General features: G+C 49.9%; 1 protein-coding gene across 1 annotated transcript; it reads right to left on the bottom strand.

The window, feature by feature from the left end:
* Positions 1-1809: 1809 nt before the first annotated feature.
* Positions 1810-19702, bottom strand: LOC131096527 (olfactory receptor 14J1-like). The gene is made up of 3 exons (XM_058044865.1): positions 19636-19702; positions 1890-2452; positions 1810-1818 (listed from the first exon to the last, which is right to left on the bottom strand). Exons 1-3 carry the CDS (start codon positions 19700-19702, stop codon positions 1810-1812), a joined length of 639 nt encoding a protein of 212 aa, XP_057900848.1.
* Positions 19703-20298: the final 596 nt, after the last annotated feature.

Below are 20298 nucleotides of genomic sequence, written 5' to 3'. Positions count from 1 at the left end.
GGGGTCCAGAAAGGATGGACACATTTCAACAAAGTAATCTTAAGGGGGAAGGAGCAGCCTGTCCCAGTGTGGCAAAAGATGAGCTAGTGAGGAAAATGACTGGCCTGGCTGTCCATGGATCTTTGGTATAAACTTAAAGGGAAAAAAGAGGATGCATCATTTTGAAAAGACGAACAGGCAACTAAAAAGTATTTAAGGATGTTGTTAGGTTATGCAGAAAGAAAAGGAAAGAGGTGAAAGCTCAAGTAGAGTTTAATCTGGCCATTTCTGTGGAAAATAATAGGAAATGTTTCTATAAATAAATTAGTAGCAAAACACCAGATAAAGAGAACCTCTACTCTTTATTTGGATGCAGTGGAGAATAGAGTAACTAAAGAAAAGGCTGAACTGTTTAACATCTTGTCTGTCTCAATGTTCAATATTAGAACAGGTTGTTCTCAGGACAAGTGTTCTCCTGAGCTGGTAGATGGGCACAGGGAGCAGAACAGCCCCCTGGAATCCAGGAGGAAGCAGTTGCTGACCTGCTGAGCCACTCAGATGCCCACAGTTGTATGGGATCAGATGGGATCCATCCCAGGGGCATGAGGGAGCTGGTGGATGAGCTCCCCAAGCTGCTCTCCATCATTTACCATCAGTGCTGGCTCAGCAGGGAGGTTCCGGAGGACTGGAGGTGCCAGTGTGAGCCCATCCCCAAGAGGGGCTGGAAGGAGGAGATTGGGAACTCCAGGCCTGTCAGCCTGACCTGGGTGCCTGGCAAGGTTATGGAACAGATCACCTTGAGTGCCATCCCAGGGCATCCACAGGATGGCCGAGGGATCAGAGACAGCCAACATGGATTTAGGGTAGGCAGGTCCTGCCTGACCAACCTGGTCTCCTTTTATGACCAGGTGACCCGCCTGTGGATGTGGGAAAGGCTGTGGATGTTGTGTGCCTGGAATTCAGCAAAGCCTTTGTCTCTGACAGCATTCCCTGGAAAAGCTGCAGCCCACGGCTTGGGCAGGTTCCCTCCTTGCTGGGAGATTTAGGAGCTGGCTGGAGGCTGGGCCCAGAGAGTGGTGGGGATGGTGCTGCACCCAGCTGATGTCCAGGCACTGGTGGTGTCCCCCAGGGATCTGTGTTGGGCCCAGTCCTGTTTAATATCTCCACTGATGATCTGGGTGACGGGATCAAGTCCACCATTCACAAATTATAGATGGCACCAAGCTGGGTGTGAGTGTGGATTCTGTGGGAGCATAGGAGGGCTTTGCACAGTGACCTGGACAGGTGGATCCAGGGGATGAATCCAATACAAGCAGGTTTAACAAGACCAAGTGCCAGGTCCTGCACTTTGGCCACAACAACCCCTGCAGTGCTACAGGCTGGGGAAAGAGTGGCTGGACAGCAGCCAGGCAGAAAGGGACCTGCAGGGACTGATGGACAGCAGGTTGGACATGAGTGTGCCCAGGTGGGCAAGAAGGCCAATGGCTTCTTGCCTGGATCAGGGATGGTGTGGCCAGCAGGAGCAGAGCTGCTGTGCCAACACTGATCTGCCCCCAGCTCTGCACACAGACATTGCTGCTGCAACTCCAGAGTAGGGAACACAAGGGCATCTCTGGAAAAAAACTTGGCTGGGAGATCCTTTAGTTCCTTTAAAGCCACCAAGAGTGCAGCCCCACATTGACACAGTCTCTGGCCACAGGGAAGGTGGAGAGAAACAAAATGAGAAATGGCAAAAACAATGACGTTTCTTTGTGGACAATATGAAAAACTAAAACAAAGGAAAAAAGAACAAACCACAACCAAAGCAACAAGAAGTATGAAAGATGTCTTTTAGTACAACTGAATGGCAGAAATTGGCCAGCAGTTTAATGTCCCTGAAACCATCCAGTCATCAGTCTCCACACTGCAGCCTTGAGCTCCTGGTTCCTCAGGCTGTAGATGAGGGGGTTCAGGACTGGAGGCACCACCGAGTACAGAACTGAGAGGGCCAGATCCAGGGATGGGGAGGACATGGAGGGGGGCTTCAGGTAGGCAAACACTGTCATGCTGACGAACAGAGAGACCACGGCCAGGTGAGGGAGGCAGGTGGAAAAGGCTTTGTGCCGTCCCTGCTCAGAGGGGATCCTCAGCACAGCCCTGAATATCTGCACATAAGAGAAAACAATGAACACAAAACAACCCAATTCCAAACAGATTGAAAACCCAAGGAGCCCAAATTCCCTGAGGTTTGAGTGTGAACAGGTGAGCTTGAGGATCTGGGGTACCTCACAGAAGAATTGGCCCAGGGCATTGCCATGGCACAGGGGCAGGGAAAATATAGTGGCCGTGTGCATGACAGCAGTGAGAAAGGCACTGGCCCAGGCAGCTGCTGCCATGTGGGCACAAGCTCTGCTGCCCAGGAGGGTCTCGTAGTGCAGAGGTTTGCAGATGGATACGTAGCGGTCGTAGCACATAAAGGTCAGGAGGTAATATTCTGATCCAAGAAAGAAGAAAACCAGAAAGACCTGAGCAACACATCCAGTGTAGAAGATGTTCCTGGTGTCCCAGAGGGAATTGTGCATGGCTTTGGGGACAGTGGTGCAGATGGAGCCCAGGTCAGAGAGGGCCAGGTTGAGCAGGAAGAAGAACATGGGTGTGTGCAGGTGGTGGCCGCAGGCTACGGCGCTGATGATGAGGCCGTTGGCCAGGAGGGCAGCCAGGGAGATGCCCAGCAAGAGGCAGAAGTGCAGGAGCTGCAGCTGCCGTGTGTCTGCCAGTGCCAGCAGGAATAAGTGCCTGATGGAGCTGCTGTTGAACGTTTCCCGTGCCTTTGCTTGGGGATCTGTAAAAAAAGTAATCATGGAATAATTGGGCTTGGAGTGGACTTTAAATATCCCAGCACAGTCTGGGGGCACTTTCCCCCCACTGCCTGCCCAGGGCTCTGCTGCCTGGAGCTGTTCCTGCCAGCAGCTGCTTCCCTGTGCCCAGGCCTGGGCCCTGCCAGTGCTGCCAGAGCCCAGCCCAGCCCTGGAAGCTCAGCTCTGCCCTGCAGACCCCTGCCAGCTCAGGCACTGCCCAGGGGCCGCTCTGGCTCTGCAGGCTCTGATGGCAACATCAGAGCAACCCTGAGGATGCTGGATAAACGAGACTGATGCAGCTTCTAAGGGGCCCTGTGCTGATTTCTGTCACTGCCTCGTTGAGCAACATCTGAGAAAATTTTTTTTTCTCATCCTGGACTGACAGATGAATATCTGTTTGCAATTTCCCATCAAGGCCACCCAGACCAGTAGTTTAAAAAAGCAGGATTTTCCCTTTTATGCAGCTCCTGCCTTGCTCCGCTCCCTGTATAATCTACTTGGAAATGTTCTGCAGTTAAACGCTATGCTGGGAGCAGTCCTGAACAATGCAGCATCCTCACCACACCATGAGAGCCATCCCAAGCCTTAGCAGCTGTCTCCTCCCACCCAGATCTTTTCCCCCAGTGCTGGGAGCAGCTGCCAGGGCTGGCTGAGAGCTGTCCCTGGCAGGCAGCAGAGTCCCTGCCCCAGCACAGCGCCCTGGGTTGCAGAACCCTGCTCTGCAGGACAGCCCTGGGCACCCCTGGCTGCTCTGCACAAGAGACAGTCAAAGAATGTACTCACAGAGTCTGTAGGCATTGGGATGTTCCAGCTTGAGGAGATGGCTCCAGGAGCTGCAGCTGCATTGTCCTGCAGCCAGAGGTTCCTGTGCCAAGGGCTGGCAGTGATTGTGCCCCAGGCACTTCTCAGCACCTTCCCAGCCCTGACTGATTGAAGCTCTCTGTGCCTCTGTGCTGTGCCCAGGGTGGCTGCAGGCAGTGCCCCAGCCCTGCTGGGCTGGCAGAAGATCTGCTCATCAAGAGAAATGTGCTTTCGAAGCTTTGCTTGGTTACCAGGAGCTTCTTCTGTGCCAGGAGCCCAGCCCAGCTCAGCAGCACAGACACAGCACAAGGACTTGAATGAGCCTCACGGGCTTTGTGCTGAGGCCCTGACCATCAGTCCCTGAGAGGGAGCTGAAGAAACCTCTCCCGAACTCCAAGGCAGAATCAAACTCCAAAGTTTCTTGGACTTTTAATGGGTCCCACTGAGGAACAAAACTGAGAAAGTGTCCCTAGGCCCCAGGAAGAGCAGAGAACTGGAGGCAGTGATGACAGATGGGGACAAAGATAATTCAAGCCTTGGTGCCCTGGGGCACAGCAGCATGGTCGGTGCCAGCAAGGGCTGGGAGAAGAAACCTTCTTCTGAGGCACTGGGGCTTTCTGGCACAGCCCCAGCCAGGCTGGGCACTGTCAGCCCCTTGTTCTGCCCTCAGCATCCCCCATTAGCCCACATCCCAGTGGCCTCAAGGATCTGCTGGAAGGAGTCCCTGGGGAGCCTTGCTCAGGAATGGCCCTGGAGGCTCCTTCATGCTCCCTGCAGGGACTGCAGGTGTTTCAAAGGACTTTGGGTTTGGCTTTTGCCTTGGAGTCTCTGAGAGGTCTGTGCAATCATGGCCTCCAATTATCTGCTTTAATTAGTCCCTGGAGAGGCTTTGTGAGTAACAACACTCAGTGGGGCTCATTAATGCCTCAAGGTACTTCAGTTATTTTAAGGTACTTGGTATTTCCCTTTTGATACAGACTCTGTGAAGTGTTTGTGCAGTCATGGCCCCAGTTATCCGCTTTAACGTGTCCCTTGAGAGCTTTGTACTGATATTCAGTGAGGCTCATTAATGCCTTGAGGTACTCAAGGTTTTTAAGGTTTATTGATTTAAGGATAGTTTTAAGTACTTTTAAGAATTTTCCTTCCCACACCGAGTCTCTGAGAAGTTTTTGTGCCATCCTGGCCTCCAATTCTCTCTTTCAAGAAGTCCATGAGGAGCCTGTGTTGGGTATCTTCCCCCTTTCTCTTTTACAACAAAGATGGAACTGAAAGAATTTTGTAAGACTTTCTAAAAGCATCCAAACAAACATGGGACAATCACAATACAACAACAACCACTAAGAGAATTAATAATCCTGTTTTAGCTAGACATCATCCAACCCTTCAGTTCCTTGTATTGGAAGAGTTTTTTGAACTAGTCTTTGTTTTCCTCTTGAAGCTTCTTGAACTCTTCATTCAGTACTTGAATGCTCTTGTGGATTGACTCACTGTGGCTGCAGAGGTTCATGCAACACATGCCCTCAGAGTCTACTCGGCCATGCCCATGTGCCCAGAGTAAAAACTCTATCACTGTTCTGCAAGGTGGCATGTCTGATGGTCTCTATGTCTGAGAGCTGGCCACTCAATGTGTGGGACGTAGCATAGTTTTGCTTACTTAAGAGGCACCCAAGATGGTCTAATTGTCCTAAAGCTTTGGCTGCAGCCACCCAAGGTAGTCCAAATTGAGGGTGCTGCCATCTGATACCTGGATTGGAGCTTGCAATGCCATCTCTTTGATATCATCCAATACTTCTCTGGGGATGCCTTCTGCTTGATCAGCTGGTAGGCTGTGTTGTCTTTCTCCAGCTAGATGGTTGATTGTCAATTCCGCCCTTGCATCATTATTAGCATAGTCTGCTATTAATTCATTAAGTAAACACTTCCATCCCCCTTCCCCCAGGGTGTATTCTGTAGGTGATAACAAAATGGTCATAATATATTTTAAATCAGGGAGTTAGGGCATGTGCTGTAAACATGGCTGTCATTAGCCCAATAAAACAAGATAAGTCCTTCCTATGCTCTTTAGCTGCTTGTGAAGATCCTTGATTTGCCCATAAACCAGTGGCTGAGACCTGGGATTCTGCCCCATCCCTTCATAACATATGGGTGCAACGAGGAGTTTCCTAACTATTTCCCAGTCTCCTTCCTTAATTAGATGGTGGACTTCTAGGGTGGAGTTGTGGAGGCATGGCCCAGGGTGAAGGTGGAATAATTGGCAGTGGGGGCATGACCCACAGTCGAGGCGGTAAAGTCTAGAGGTTCGTTCTGGGTGGAAGAGAATGTTGTGACAGCAGGAAGTGGAGGAGCCAAGATGGCAGGAGGGTGGTCAGGCCACATTCAGGCTCCTTCCATCTCGAGTCTCCAGGTCACAGTGCTCCAAGAGGGTGTGTTCATCACCATCTTGGAGCATCGTGGAAGGTCCAAGAAATGCATTTTTGAGAGGAGGTCCTGAGTTAGGAGTTACCAATGGATTGAATTTTTCACACACCGCTTGCTGGTGAAGGGTCTCAAGAATGGTGTGGGAGATGGGGAGTATGTGGGGTGCAATGGGGTCCCTTTAGATTGAAAGGTTGTACAATTTAACTCCCACTGAGTCCCAAAATTTGGTAATATAGATTTTTTCAGCAGGGGCATCTGGAAAAATTTTAATGATCCACCTCACAATTGATTTTAATTTGCTCTTTGTAAATATTTTGTATGATCAGTGAGAATTAACAAAGCATCCATATATGCTCCTTTCTACTTTGGACATCTGGCTGCCCATTTTTCTTTTTATCCACCTTAGGGGGAACAGCCACTGAACACTCCAATTTAATAATGGGATGTGGGCTCATACTATAAAAACACAGCGGCAAAATGGGCAATAAATGTCTTGCATTTCCACAAACCCACCTGCAATCCTTCGCCGGTGAAGCCATCATTGTCCCTGCAGATCCTGGCCAAGGTCCCTTGAAGCAATGATGAATCTGCCAGGCTGGCACAATCCAAAATCACAGGGGACACTGGCCTACCCACCAGTTAACCCCAGCTGACATGATTCAATGTCAGGGTCCCTGTTTGGGTGCCAAAAGTCACAATGAGGGTGACTGTGACAAACCTTTCTGGTTCCCCAACTTCAGGGCAATGGTGGTGAAAATGAAAAGGACCAGATGCTGGGGAAGATGAAACAGGAAAGCCTTATAAATATGATCACCTGGCAAAAGATTTTGAAAATATGGAAACTATAAGTGAGATTGAAATGAAAGCAAGCTTTGAGACACCAAGCCTTAGTTACTGAACAAATGGAAAACAATGGTATGGCTTGCTGAAAGTAATCTTCTTTTGATGAAACAATACCCTCTGCTTGCAGACAGGTCCAAGGGTCAGAGTAGACCCTACTAGCTTGGCAGAGGGGGTCCAAAGAGTAGTTTTTAGGATTTAAAATGTAACACAGTATGGTAATGTAATGATTCTTATAGGCTCTATGTAAATGCTTAAAGATTTGTATCTTGTACTAGATTGGTTAGTGAAAATTAGAATATGCAGCACAAAAGAAGATTTATTGTATTGTAATGGGAACTCCCCTCCTCTTTTGGGTATCCATTTTGGGCACCTCTTTCAAGCCCCTCTTATGGGCCTGCTCCGAGCTGTGGCTGGCAGCTCCAAACAAGGCCCCTGCACTCACACCCATTGCAATAAACCACAAGTTCCAAGACCTGACTTCAGAGATCTCTCGCCTCTGTCTGTCCAACTGTCCTACACCCCAATGCTTCTACAAGCAGGATCAATGGAGTTGCCCAAAAAAACCTTTAATAACAGGGTGAAAAACAATAAACATGGAGAAGTCAAGCACAGTACAAGGGGTGAGATCCAAAGATCTGAGATAAAGGCGAAGCAACAATATATACACTTGGGGGTAGAACACTCTAGAACAAAAATCATAGACGGGAAACAAGTAACCAATAGGGGAGGTGAACTTTGACATCTTAGCATAACAACACTAAAGGCATATGAGGGAACACTCAAATTCACCCTATGTTAAACGAATGATTCCCAGTTTTAAACTTGCGCCCAGGTCTTCCGTGGTAAAAATTGTCTGACTCTGAGTTACAGCTGGGCTAACTCCCACACCGCTGCTTTGCTCTGGTCCCTTGGCACCATGTGGCCCAACAGAGCCACAGTGATGTCCTTGGTTCCACGAGGCCCCATAGTGTCACAATGGTCCCTTGGATCCATGGTGCTCTGCAGTGTCACAATGGCCCCTTCATTTCACAAGGCTCCCAAATGTCACGTTGGTCTCCATAGGAAGGATACCATGGAGCCCCCATGTTTCAGGAGCTGATGAACAGCAATCACCAGAGGTCAAGGCAAGCCTGATCTGTCTGTCCTGGCAGGTTTGCTTGGAGCAACCCTTGGATATTCGGAATTATGAAAGTGGAGTCCTAATTTCAGACATTTTTGGCAGGAGAAGGATGATTTTTTTCTATATAAAGCAAAGCACAGAGTCTTTTCCAGTTGACAGTGGAGCCCTGGAAAAAGTTAAAGATAGAATCTAAAATGTTAGGCTTTGTGTTTTCCCAGATCAACTGCACCTGCGTAAGCAGTATGATAAATTACAGAACTGTTAGATGGGATGATTGTTTAGTAATTAAATATAAATATTATATAAACATAAGAAGAATAATGAGAAACTATGTTGGAAATTCAGAGGGGGGCTGAGCTTAGCTGAAATCTATGTATACAATAGAACAATATAAGTTTAACAATTAACATGAAAGTTATATAACGATAGAGTATAAAACATGATCATTTTGGATGTACGGTCGGAATCAGATTTGGGTAATACCCCGATTCCCAGAGCTCTTAAATAAAAAGCACCGCATATAATCCCTACGTGATTATGTGTTTTTGAACGCTAACACAGGGCTTGGTACATAGGTGAGTTCTGGCACTCAGGAGTTAAAGATCAGCCAGACCTGTCTGTCCTGGCAGCTTTTGTCCAGCAGCAATCCTTGGATACACAGAAATTTGGAAGTGGAATCCAAATTTTGGCCATGGATACCTGGAAAAAATGGACAGTTCTTTTCCATACAAAGGAAAGCCCAGAGCCTCAGTGTTTCAGGGGCAGATGGGAGTGGCCTTCCACATTCCAAGGTCAGCCAGACTGTTCAGGTGACCCCTGGGAGATCAAGGCAGCCATATCTGTTTCATGTTCCCTTGCCTCCGCATGGCCCTGCAGTGTCACAATGGCTCCTTGCTTCCATGAGGCCTTGCAGTTCCACAATGGTTCTCTGCTTCCATGATGCCCTCAGGTGTCATAATGGCCCCTTGATTACAAAAGTCCTTAAGCATCTTAATGGTCTCCAGGTTTCCACAAGGACCCACAGTGCCATAATGGGCTTTGAGTTCCATGAAGTCCCGCGGTGTCCAATGGTCCCTTGGTTCCATTGGGGCCAGTAGTGCAACAATTCCCTTGGTTCCACAAGTTTCCATAGTGTTACAATGGCCCCTTCCTTCCATGAGGCCCTGCAGGGTCACAATGTTCCTTTGGTTCCATGAGGCCCCACAGTGTCACAATGGTCTCTGTGATTCTATGGGGCCTTGCAATGTCACAGTGCTCTCCATGGATCCACGGTGCCCTGCAGGATCACAATGGCCCTTTGGCTCCACAAGGCCCTGAAATGCAGCAATGGCCTCTTGGTTCCACAAAGCCCCGCTGCTTCACACTGGCCCCTTGGGACCGTGCGGCCCAACTGGGCCACACGTTCTTGGTTCAGAGAGAACAGAAAGATGTTCTTAGTTCCACCAGGCCCCACAGTGTTACAGTGGCCCCTTGGATCCATGGTATCCTGCAGGCTCTCACTGTTCCCCTTGGTTCCACAAGTTCCTACAGTGGAACAAGTTCCACAAGAGCCTGCAGTGTCACCATGGCCTATTGGTTCCACAATGCTCTGCATTTTCACAATGGTCTCCATAGGAAGGAAACAAGTGAGCCCCAGTGGTGCAGGATCAGGTGAGAGGCAGACACCAGAGGCCAAGTCTAGCCAGACTTGACTGTATGGGCAGATTTTGTCTGGGAGTCACCCTTGGATATAGAGAATTTTAGACACAGAATCCCAATTTTGGCCATGGGCACCTAGACAAGAAAGACAGTTCTTTTCCATAGGAATAAAAGCACAGAGCCCCAGTGCTTCATGGTCAGATGGGAAGTAACCCTTCACATGTGAAATTCAGTGGGACCTGTCAGACAGACCCCAGGAGTCCAAACCAGGCAGACTTGCTCCATGTTCCCCTTACTTCATTGATGCCCACACTGTCACAGTGTAATCCTTGATTCTATGAGGTCTTGCAATGTCACAATGGCTTCTTGGTTTCATGAGACCCAACAGAGTCACAGGGGTCCCTGGGCTCCAAGCAGCCCTGCTGTGTCACAATGGCTCCTTGTTTCTATGGGCCCCACTGTTTGATCATTGACCCTTGCTTCTATAGAGGCCCCTGAGTTCCAGAATGGTCTCCTTGATTCCAGGAGGTTCTGTAGTCTCACCATAGTTTCCTTGGATCTCCATTGTGACAACTGACCCATGGTTCCATGAGGTTCCGTAGTGTCACCATGGTCGCTGTCAGAGGCTAGATGAGATCAATGTCCCGAGACACCTTGGGATGCTCGGAATGCCCGTGTGGGGACAGGGCTGGGTCAGGCCTTGGTTTGTGGTGGATCAGAGCCCCGCCCCCAGCAGTGGCCTGGCAGAGCCGTCAATCACATAGCAAATGCTGTGCTAACCCCACTCTGATTGGCTGAGCTGTCAATCAATCACACACTAGCAGCTGGTGCTACCCTGGGTCTGACTGGACAAGCAACTGGCAGTCCCACCCCAGGGGTGGGCCCATGAAGGCCCAGGGAGTTAAAAGCCAGAGCATGAGGCCAGCCCATGGCCTGGATCCTGTCTTCTCTTGGGGTTTCTGTGTTCGCGATGCTGGAACCCAAGTAGCTGGTACGTATGTGTGTGTTGTTCTATAGATCTTCTGTCTTTCTGTTGTTCTCTATTTTTTTTCCTTCTAATCCTACTTACCTGGAACATTTTTGGTAACTTCACATGTTAAGGGTTAAAGGTTTTTAGGTTAAATGTGTGGGAATCCAGGGCACAGGGAATATTTCTCTGTCTGCTCTGAGGCATCCTGACCCCCAGAGAAACACTGCCTTTAACCTTCCCCCATGGAGAGTACTTCCAGGACTTTGAGACAGATTAGAGTTTACCAAAGTCTGAAATAGATTAGAGGGTAGTATAGTATGTCACTTGGGTGCGAAATTTAGGTTTTGGGACTTTTAATATGATGTAGATAGGAAGCAAGTTGGAGGAATTTGGATGTAGTCCCTGTCTTCTTCTTCTTCATCATCTACTCCATTTTCTTCAGTGTTGGTGACACAGGGTGGTTGATCAAGGAAAGCAGAGTGTAGAGGTTATGTGGACAGTCAAGGGATTAATTATGTGTACATAAGTAGAAATAATGTATGTTTAAAGATTTAATTGGTTGAGAAAACTTTAAAAGACATTGAAACTGTACATTTTAGAGCCATTTTAAGGTATTTGTCCTATGTGCTGAGCCTGGTGTGCACAGCATGCAAAACTTTAGAGAAGTTAACATTAAACAAGAAGCTGAAGACCAAAAAAGTCTGTTGCAGCTCTTTTTACCTGGCACAGAACTGCTACAGGAGGGTTTCTCACATCCAGAGAGCCCAGGATGAAACAAACATCAATAAATGGCACCTTGACAATATTTATTATAGGATGTTTTTTCCATAAAGTTGTTTAATGAAGAGTGTTGTCTTATTAATAGCCAATCATGTGAAATGTGTTGATTAAATGAACAATGAGGTCCACCTCTAGCAAACTGAGGTATAAAAGAGAAGGATTGAAAAAAGGGTGGCTTTTAGACCTTAGACTTGTGATCTGAGTCTGTGTTATCTCTGATTGAATGGTGATATTTTGGGATCTGTGGGGTCTATTGGGGCTCCCTTCTAAAGCTCGAGACCCATCAGGAGCTTCTCTAATAAACTTTGCCTGAAGCTCCCACTGTGCCCATGAGAGGAACCCCTGTGAGTTTCTGGGACATCCCGGATCTTTGGCAGCCTGGGGACTCCTGGGATGTCACCGTGGAGCCCCCGTGAGTGGCTCTGACAGATCGGTGCCTTTGCAGCCTAAGGTCCCCTGAGATGACACCATGGAATGGCTGTGACTGCCTCTGAGCACACGACTCTTTGCCATGCCCAGAAAGCCCTGGGAGGTGTCCATGGAGCCCCTGTCTGTGCCTCTGATATTCCAGCTCTGGAACAGCCTGGAGACTCTTGGAAAGTCCCCATGGAACCCCTCTGAGGGCCTGTGACAAATATGATCCTTAGCAGGCAACCATCACCAGCCCCCTGTTGCTATGGTCAGTTTCCATGGCAACCATCACCAGCTCCCTGTTGCTATGCTCAGTCAATTGGCAGCTCCATGGAGACCCCATGCCAGGGGTGGTTGCCATGGACACCAGCTCAGGCCCACAGCCAGAGCCCGTTGCCATGGTAACCATTGGCAGCCCTATCCCCAGGCTCATGGGATCCCAGAACCACAGAATTGGCTGAGCTGGGAGGCACCCATCAGGATCCTCCAGTCCAACTGCTGGCCCTGCACAGGACACTCCAACAATGCCAGCCTGGGCCTGGCAGCGCTGTCCAAACACTGCTGGAGCTCAGAGAGCCATGGAGCGGGGACCCTTCCCTGGGGAGCCTTGGCAGGGCCCCAGCAGCCTCTGGGAAAAAACCTTTTCCTGACATCCAACCTGAGCCTGCCCTGACTCAGCTGCAGCCGTTCCCTTCACTCCTGTCCCTGGGCACCAGAGGGAAGAGATTCCCACAGCCCCAGCCAGGAACCCACTCCCAAGGCTGTTGCCATGGCCACCAGGGCTGGGACCAGCTGGGATGCTCGGTTTCCACGGGCCGGGTTTCAGGAATGGGATTCCCCATATTCCTGCTCCGGCTAAAACCACGCTGCCACTTGCTGCTCTCCTGCCTCCCATGGAAAGTACAAAATGCAAAGATCCCAGGCTGGGATAAGAACAATTTATTGGGAACAGCAATGAGATAAGGAACAAATGGAACAGAAACAATATTGACATCAGAAGGGATAAATAAAACTGTTTACAGGAAAAACTAAAACAGAACTCACTGGGTCTTCCTGGCCACAATTTCCCCTTCCTGGAAAGGACACCCTTCTTCTCAGAGAGAGAGAGAGTCCCTTTCCTGCCCCTGGCAATGATCTGAGGTGGGAGTGAATGTAATGACACGTCCATGGCCAGACCCTCATGTTTTTCAATGCCACATCATGTCACTGGGAGGGGCAGGACAAGGGACAGGGGTCTTCCCCACATAGATCACAGGGAAAAATGGATCACCAGAGGTCTTCAGGACATGGATCCTCTAATGATGGATGAAGTTGGGGCAGTGCACAAAAATCTTCCTGCACTTGGCACACCAGCAGGCCTTCCCTTACTGGTACCTCCATTGGTGACTGGTCAAGGCAGAGCTCTGGGTAACACTCTTCACACACTGGGGACACTCGTATGGCCGCTGCCCAGTGTGGATGAGCTGGTGGGTGACGAGGTTGGAGTTGTGCTTGAAGCCCTTCCTGCATTCAGGGCAGTGGAAGGGCCTCTCCCCAGTATGAATCTGCTGGGGGCAAAGATCGGACCTGATCCAAAACCTCTTCTGACACTCAGGACACTCATAAGGCTTCTCCCCAGTGTGTATACGTTGGTGGGTGAGGAGGTGGGAGCTGCAGCTGAAGCCCTTCCCACATTCCCCACACTTGTAGGGCCATTCCCCAGTGTGGATCATCTAGTGGCTGATCAGGGTGCCGCTCTGCCTGAAGCTCTTCCCACACTCCAAGCACTTGTAGGGCTTCTCCCCATGATGAAGCTGCTCATGGAGCACCAGCTCTGAGCTCTGGCTGAAGCTCTGTCCACCTTCCTGGCACAGAGTGGGTCTTTCCTCCTCAAAGTGCCCTGGGCTAGGTTTGGAGGCCCTCCTCCTGTGGGATCTCTGGGGATTTTCCTCCGTAGTGGAATTCTGCACTGTGGAGTCACTCAAAATGGCCTCTTCCACAAGGTTTTTCCATGGAGATTTTTCCTCCCTGGTCTCCATCCTCAGCTCCTTGTCTGGGGGAGGAAGGACAAGGAGAGGATGGGATTTGCCTCCATGCCAGAGGGAAGGGGAAGAAGATTCCCCCAGTGCCTCCCTGGCAGGATGGGATTGGCAACAGGGCTGTCCTGCAGCCACGGGCTGTGCTGGATTTGGAGATGAAGCAGGAGAGAGGGGGAAAGGGGCACTGACTTCGTCCTCACCTGCCTGGGTGTCTTGAGGCATCTTCCTTTTCCTCGCAGCCTCTTCCATCTGATCAAGGTTTGGGAATGGAAAATCCTGTTTTGGGAGAAAAACAAGGGATGAGAACATTGATTTTTATACTGGTTTGAAGGCAAACCTGGGGGAGAGTCTAAACCAGAATTACAATTTAAAAAGAAAATGAAGATCAAGGCAATGATACAGAAATGCTGCCTTAAACTGACAGAGTAAGAATATAACCTGACACCCTGCTGGTTGGGGTGGTGGCAGCAGTCCCATTAAATGGTGGCTGCTGTCCTTTTGGAGTTATGAACTTGATTCTATTGAAGCAGTGATCCTGTAGAAGGATCTGGTCTTCCTCTGAAGGTCCAGTGGTGGTTATGGAGCTCTTGTCCTCTGGGAATCCAGTCGGCAAGCTGCTCCTAGGGTTGCAAGCCTCAGCTTATATCCAGGTAGGAATGCTTGGCTCCTCCCCATGGGCGGGACATCCCACAATGGGATGATGGAATTTTATCAGTCCTGCAGTGACACTCAATGGCCCGTTAGCAGAAGATTTCTCCCCTGGAGGGCGTTATCAGGGGTGAATCATGGAAGGGTTAAAGAACACTGCCCCACCTGTTCATAGCAGTTGATGAAGATGGGGATTGAAAACATGCATTTGGTTACATCTTGCATGGCAACCTGAAACAGTGGGGTAATTTCTGCTCAGGGGGTGAACACCATCCCCCTTACCCAAAGTGGCTCAGGTGTAAAACCCCCACCCTGGGAAGGCCACACACACAGAGGACAATATCACACTTGTCCTGCTCCAGGGGATGTCTCTGTCCCTGTCTCTCCCTTGCCTGCCCCCCTTTTCTCTTTCACAGACTGGGGGGCTTTGCCAAATGTCAGAATAATTTGTCTCTTTGTCTCTGTCACCTTTGTGAACACCTACACAGAGCTTTACCTTCCTTTCATTATCTGAATTCAGCCAAATTTCCACATTTCTTTTCTCAGAATTTGCCAGCAGCTGAGCTGGAGCTGTGCAGGACTAATGGAACTTGGAATTGCCACATATTTCTTTCCTTTGTCAGTTTATTAAAATTTGGGGGTTTTTTGCATTTCCAGAAAAATGTCCTGTGGGAAGAGCAAATTCAAGGCATTTTTTAAGGGTTAAATTTGATTTCTGACCAGAAACAACTTTAAATTGTCCAGTGCCCAGAGGATGCTCAAGGGGTCTCTGAGCCTCTCACACAGGGAGATGCTTGGAAGGGGCGGGAGGGAGGGAATTTTCCCTGTCCCTGTCACCCCAGGTCATTCCCCAGGCATTTGTCCCTGTCCTTGCCACCCCAGGCCATTCCCCAGGGGATCTCTGTTATTCTCACCCCAGGGAATATGCCTAGGGGGTCTCCCTCCCTCTCACCCCTGTTCCAGGGGGTGCTCAGGGCAGTCTCTGTCCCTCTCAGCCCAGGGGATGCTCAGGGGTCCCTGTCCCCTCACCCTGGGGGATGCTCAAGGGGTCTCCATCCCTCTGGCCTCAGGCAATGCCTGTGCAGGGCTGGGGACCAGAGGCTCTGTGTCCCTCTCACTGCTGAGGGTGCTCGGGGCTGAGGGGGCTCTCCGACTTTCTCACACCTGGGGTGGCCGAGGGGGTCTCTGTCCCTCTCAGCCCTGCTGTGACCCCACCCAAACATCTTCAGGGTCAGAGGGAAAGAGACACCCCCAAACCCCCAGAAGGGCTGAACCTGGGATTTGGTTTGGGGCTGAGGATTTAGGAAGGGGCTGGAACTGAGGCTGTGTTGGAGTTGGGGCTGAGATTTGGATTAGAGCTTGGATTGGGGTTAAGGCTAGACATGGGATTGGCTTTAGGGCTCAGACTGGGATTGTGTCTGGGGCTAGACGAGTCTGGGACGGGGCTGAGAATAAATACAGAACTGTGAGTGTGTCTAAACATGGTTTGAGATTGAGACCAGGATCAGGGTCAGGTTTGGGACTGAGCTCACCCAAAGCGGGACAGGGGGGATGTCATGGTGGAATGGTTTGGGGAAAATTCTGGTTTGGGGGAAAAACGGTGTGAATGCCTTGTGTTGGGGATTCCTCTTGCCCAAATCAATTTCTAAAAGTCACCTGATGTCTAAAAATCAAGAATGAATAAAAAAAAGACGCCAGGAGCTTCCCATTTGCAGTCTCATCCCTCTCAGGTTCTGGTGGTCCCCCATCTCAGGGCTGGTGGGGATCCCAGGGGTCCTGGGTAATGAGCTTTAATTGGTCTTATCCTAGGCAAGCTATTACAGCTCCAGAGCTCAGCTCCAAGGGGACCGAGTGCCAGAGGCCAGCTCACTCAGACCAAGGCCACGGGTTAGCCCCTAGCAAGCAGGGGGATATTCAGCTCTCATAGTGATTAGCCAGCTCTTATGATTTCAGCTTTGCTTGCTAGTTAGCTTGCCCTTGGCTTGAGGCTCCAGCAGACGGCAGAAAGAGGAGAAGGAGAAGACACCGGATGTTCCACGAGTATGGCTTTATTGGAGGGGTTCGTGAAGGGTGTCAGCTCTTCTTCTTCCGAGTTAGTAGGGGTACAGTATGCTACTTTTATACCCTTGGCCCGGTTCCAATCTTGACCAATGGCAAAAGGTTAGAGGGACCATAAGTGGGCAATAGTAGGGTTAATAAGATACTGCCTTACATGGTTATAGGGATAGATTATAGGGCGGATGTCCCTGGAGTCAGGAAGCTTCTGTGCTGCTGTATCAGCATTTCTATTATTTAGATTCTCCACGGGGCCCTGGCTAAACTTGTAGGTTTCACTACACTGGGGATCCCTCCTCTCCAGGGTACTGCTTATGGATTCTGGGAGGTTTTGTTGTCCCAGGGTTCCCCTCTCCAGCCTCCCCTCAATCCAGCCAGTTGGGGTTCCCCCTTCTTTCCACTACTCTGTACTGGTTTAGGGCAAATTTGTTTGAAAACCTCCACAAGGAGTTACCTCTAGAAAGCAGATTCCAGTAGCCCAACCCCCAGCCAGTTTGAGAAAATATTTCCTTGGGGAAAATTTCAAAAACCCTGTTTATTTTACAGGCAAAGCATTCACCAGCCAAGCAAATGAACAATATTAAGCAATAAGACCTCGTGCAACTCAAAAAGAGATGAAAAACTCAGAAAGTCCTTCTGTAGGCGGTAGCTCAGCTCACTCAGTTTCTTATCAGTCTCTTACCAGTCCCTCCAGTGCTGGAAATGCCGTGGCCCAGGCTTGGCCAGGTGGGCCACAGGTGCGAGGTGCCGGTGGTGTTCTGGGTGTTCAGTCCAGAGCAGATTTAAACAGCTCCAAAGAAAAAGAAAAATCACAGTCCAGGGAACTTCTCTGCCTCAGCAAGCTATAAACTAACTAAAAGCAAAGGAGAGCTCCATCCCGCTGTCTGTCTGTTCATCCTGTCCGTCCAGGAGCCGAAATGTGGAGGAGTGAGTGCAGTGTATGAAAACAAACTGCAGATTCTTCCTCTTCCCCTTTGCTTTCAGAACCAGCCTTAAAGGTGCAGAACTCATTTCTGGGCTAAACATACTGATGGGGGTACGAGCATCATGAAGTCACTCCAGGACACGCCCCTGTCAGGGTCAGGGGGTCCCGTCCCCACCTCATCTCTGGGCTGCCAGGGGTCCCCCAGCTGAGGTATCGCCCCTTCCACTCTCCCTGCGCCAAGGGTCCCCCCGTTCCACAGTCCTGGCTCTCACGAGGATCCCCAAAACCAATGTCCCACCCCATCAGTACCGGGCCATCCCCACGTGGACTCCCGTGGACCCTCTGAGGGGCGATCGAGGCTCCTCTCCCCACAAAATAGCTCCTCTTAGGGAGCCTGGAGATATCGGGGGCTCAAGTCCGGGATCTGCTGGCTCCGAACACTCCAAAAAATCCTCCCGGAGACCCCCTGACTGGAGTTATTTGGGAATGTAGCTACTTGAGCTGAGCTTCTTGCAGGACGTACAGGAGCCTTGTGTTCCTCAACATGGGGTGAATGAACCTTGTCAGTCTCACTGGTAACATTTGCTCCCTTTCCTCCAGTGATTTTAACAAACTTTTCAAGGAAGGAAAACAAAATATTTTCTCTATACTCTGGACCCACAACAGCCATTTTCCTCATCAGTTCTCCCATAAGTTCCCCAGGAGGAAGGAGGGACTGCATCAAAGTTTCCAAGAATTCTTCCAGAAAGAAACACAACCTTCTCAGTGGAGGGAACCATGAAGCAATCAAAGGCACTTGGAGTTGGAGAACAGTGCCCTGAACTCACTGTGCCAAAATAATGTTGCAATATGATTAAGAAAATTGTTGGAGAGATGCCTCTGCCCCAATTAAGGTGCAAACGAGACCAAATCCAAAGTGGATTTTATTGAACAATAAATGTGAGGTAGAGAGAAAGATGGAAAGAAAGAGAAAAGGGGGCACAGCAAGGGAGTGACAGGGACAGAGATGTCCCCTGGAGCAGGGCAAGTGTGACATTGTCCCCTGTGTGTGTGGCCTTCCCGTGGTAGGAGTTTTACACCTGAGCCAGTTTGCGTAAGGGGGGTGGTGTTCACCCCCTGAGCAGGAATTACCCCACTGTTTCAGGTTGCAATGTAAGATGTAACCAAATGCATGTTTTCAATCCCCATCTTCATCAACTGCTATAAACAGGCAAGGCAGTGTTCTTTAACCCTTCCATGATTCACCCCTGATAATGTCCTCCAGGGGAGAAATCTTCTGTGAATAGGCCATTGTGTGTCACTTCAGGACTGATAAAATTCCATCATCCCATTGTGGGATGTCCCGCCCATGGGGAGGAGCCAAGCATTCCTACCTGGATATAAGCTGAGGCTTTCAACACCAGGAGCAGCTTGCCGACTGGATTCCCAGAGGACAAGAGGTTCATAACCAGCACTGGACCTCCAGAGGAAGACCAGACCCTTCTATAGGATCACTGCTCTGACAGAATCATGTTTATCACTCCAACAGAACTGCAGCCACCATTTAATGGGACTGCTGCCAACACCCTGAGCAAGAGGGTGTCAGCTTATGTCCTGACTCTGCCGTTTAAGGCAGCGTTTCTTTATCATTGCCTTCATCTAAATTTTCTTATGAAATTGTTATTCTGGCTTAGACTCTCCCCCAGGTTTGCCTTCAAACCAGTACAAAAGACAATGTACTCACCGCTTGTCTTCTTCCCAAACCAGTATTTCCCATTCCCAAATCTTGATTGGATTGAGGAGGAGGCTGTGAAGAAGAGAAAGGAGCCCTGGGATACCCGAGCAGGTGAGGAGGAAGTCAGTGCCCCTTTTCCTTTCTCTCCTGCTCCACCTCCTAGCCCAGCATGGCCTCTGGCTGCAGGACAGCCCTGCTGGCAACCTTGTCCTGCCGGAGATGCATGGGGGGGATCTCCTTCCTCTTCCCTCTGGCATGGAGGCAAATCCCATTGTGTCCTTGTCCTTCCTTCCCCAGAAAAGAAGCTGACAATGGAGACAAGGGAGGAAAAATCTCCATGGCAGAATGCCGTGGAAGAGGCCATTTTGAGCAACTCTAGTGCACAGGAATCCAATGGGGAGGAAAGGTCCCAGAGATCCCACAGGAGGAGGGCTAGCTCTAAACCCAGCCCAGATTGCTCTGAGGAAGAAAGACCCACTCTGAGCCAGGAAAGTGGACAGAGCTTTTTCCAGAGTACGGAACAGGTGATGCATGAGCAGCTTCATGATGGGGAGAAGCCCTACAAGTGCTTGGAGTGTGGGAAGAGCTAAGACCGAGCACCACCCTGATCAGGCACCAGATGATACACAATGGGGTATGGTGCTACAAGTGTGGGGAGTGTGGGAAGGGCTTCAGCTTTAACTCCCAGTTCATCACCCACCAACACATCGACATTGGGGAGAGGCCCTACGAGTGTCCCAAATGTCAGAAGTGGTTTCAGACCAGTTCAAATTACCTCTGCCACCAGCAGATTCACACCAAGGAGAGGCCCTTCTGCTTCCCTGAGTATGGGAAGGGCTTTAAGCGCAACTCCCACCTCATCATCCACCAACGCATCCACACCGGGGAGAAGCCCTATGAGTGCCCCAACCATGGGAAGAGGTTCCAGACCAGCACAAATCTCCTCCTGCATGAGCAGAGTCACACCGAGGAGAGGCCCTTCTGCTGCCCTGACTGCTGGAAGGGCTTCAAGAAAAAATCCACAATTATTACCCACTGGCATATCCACACTAGGGAGAGGCCCTACGAGTTCTCCACATCATGGGAAGAGCTTCTCCATGAGTTTGGACTTGACCAGACACCAATGGAGTCAGCAGTAAGG

The sequence above is a fragment of the Melospiza georgiana genome, unplaced genomic scaffold (genome assembly GCF_028018845.1).
Source record: "Melospiza georgiana isolate bMelGeo1 unplaced genomic scaffold, bMelGeo1.pri scaffold_51, whole genome shotgun sequence".
Classification (NCBI taxonomy): domain Eukaryota; kingdom Metazoa; phylum Chordata; class Aves; order Passeriformes; family Passerellidae; genus Melospiza; species Melospiza georgiana.
Note: the sequence above shows the minus strand (reverse complement) of the source record. Positions and strands in the feature narration are given on the sequence as shown.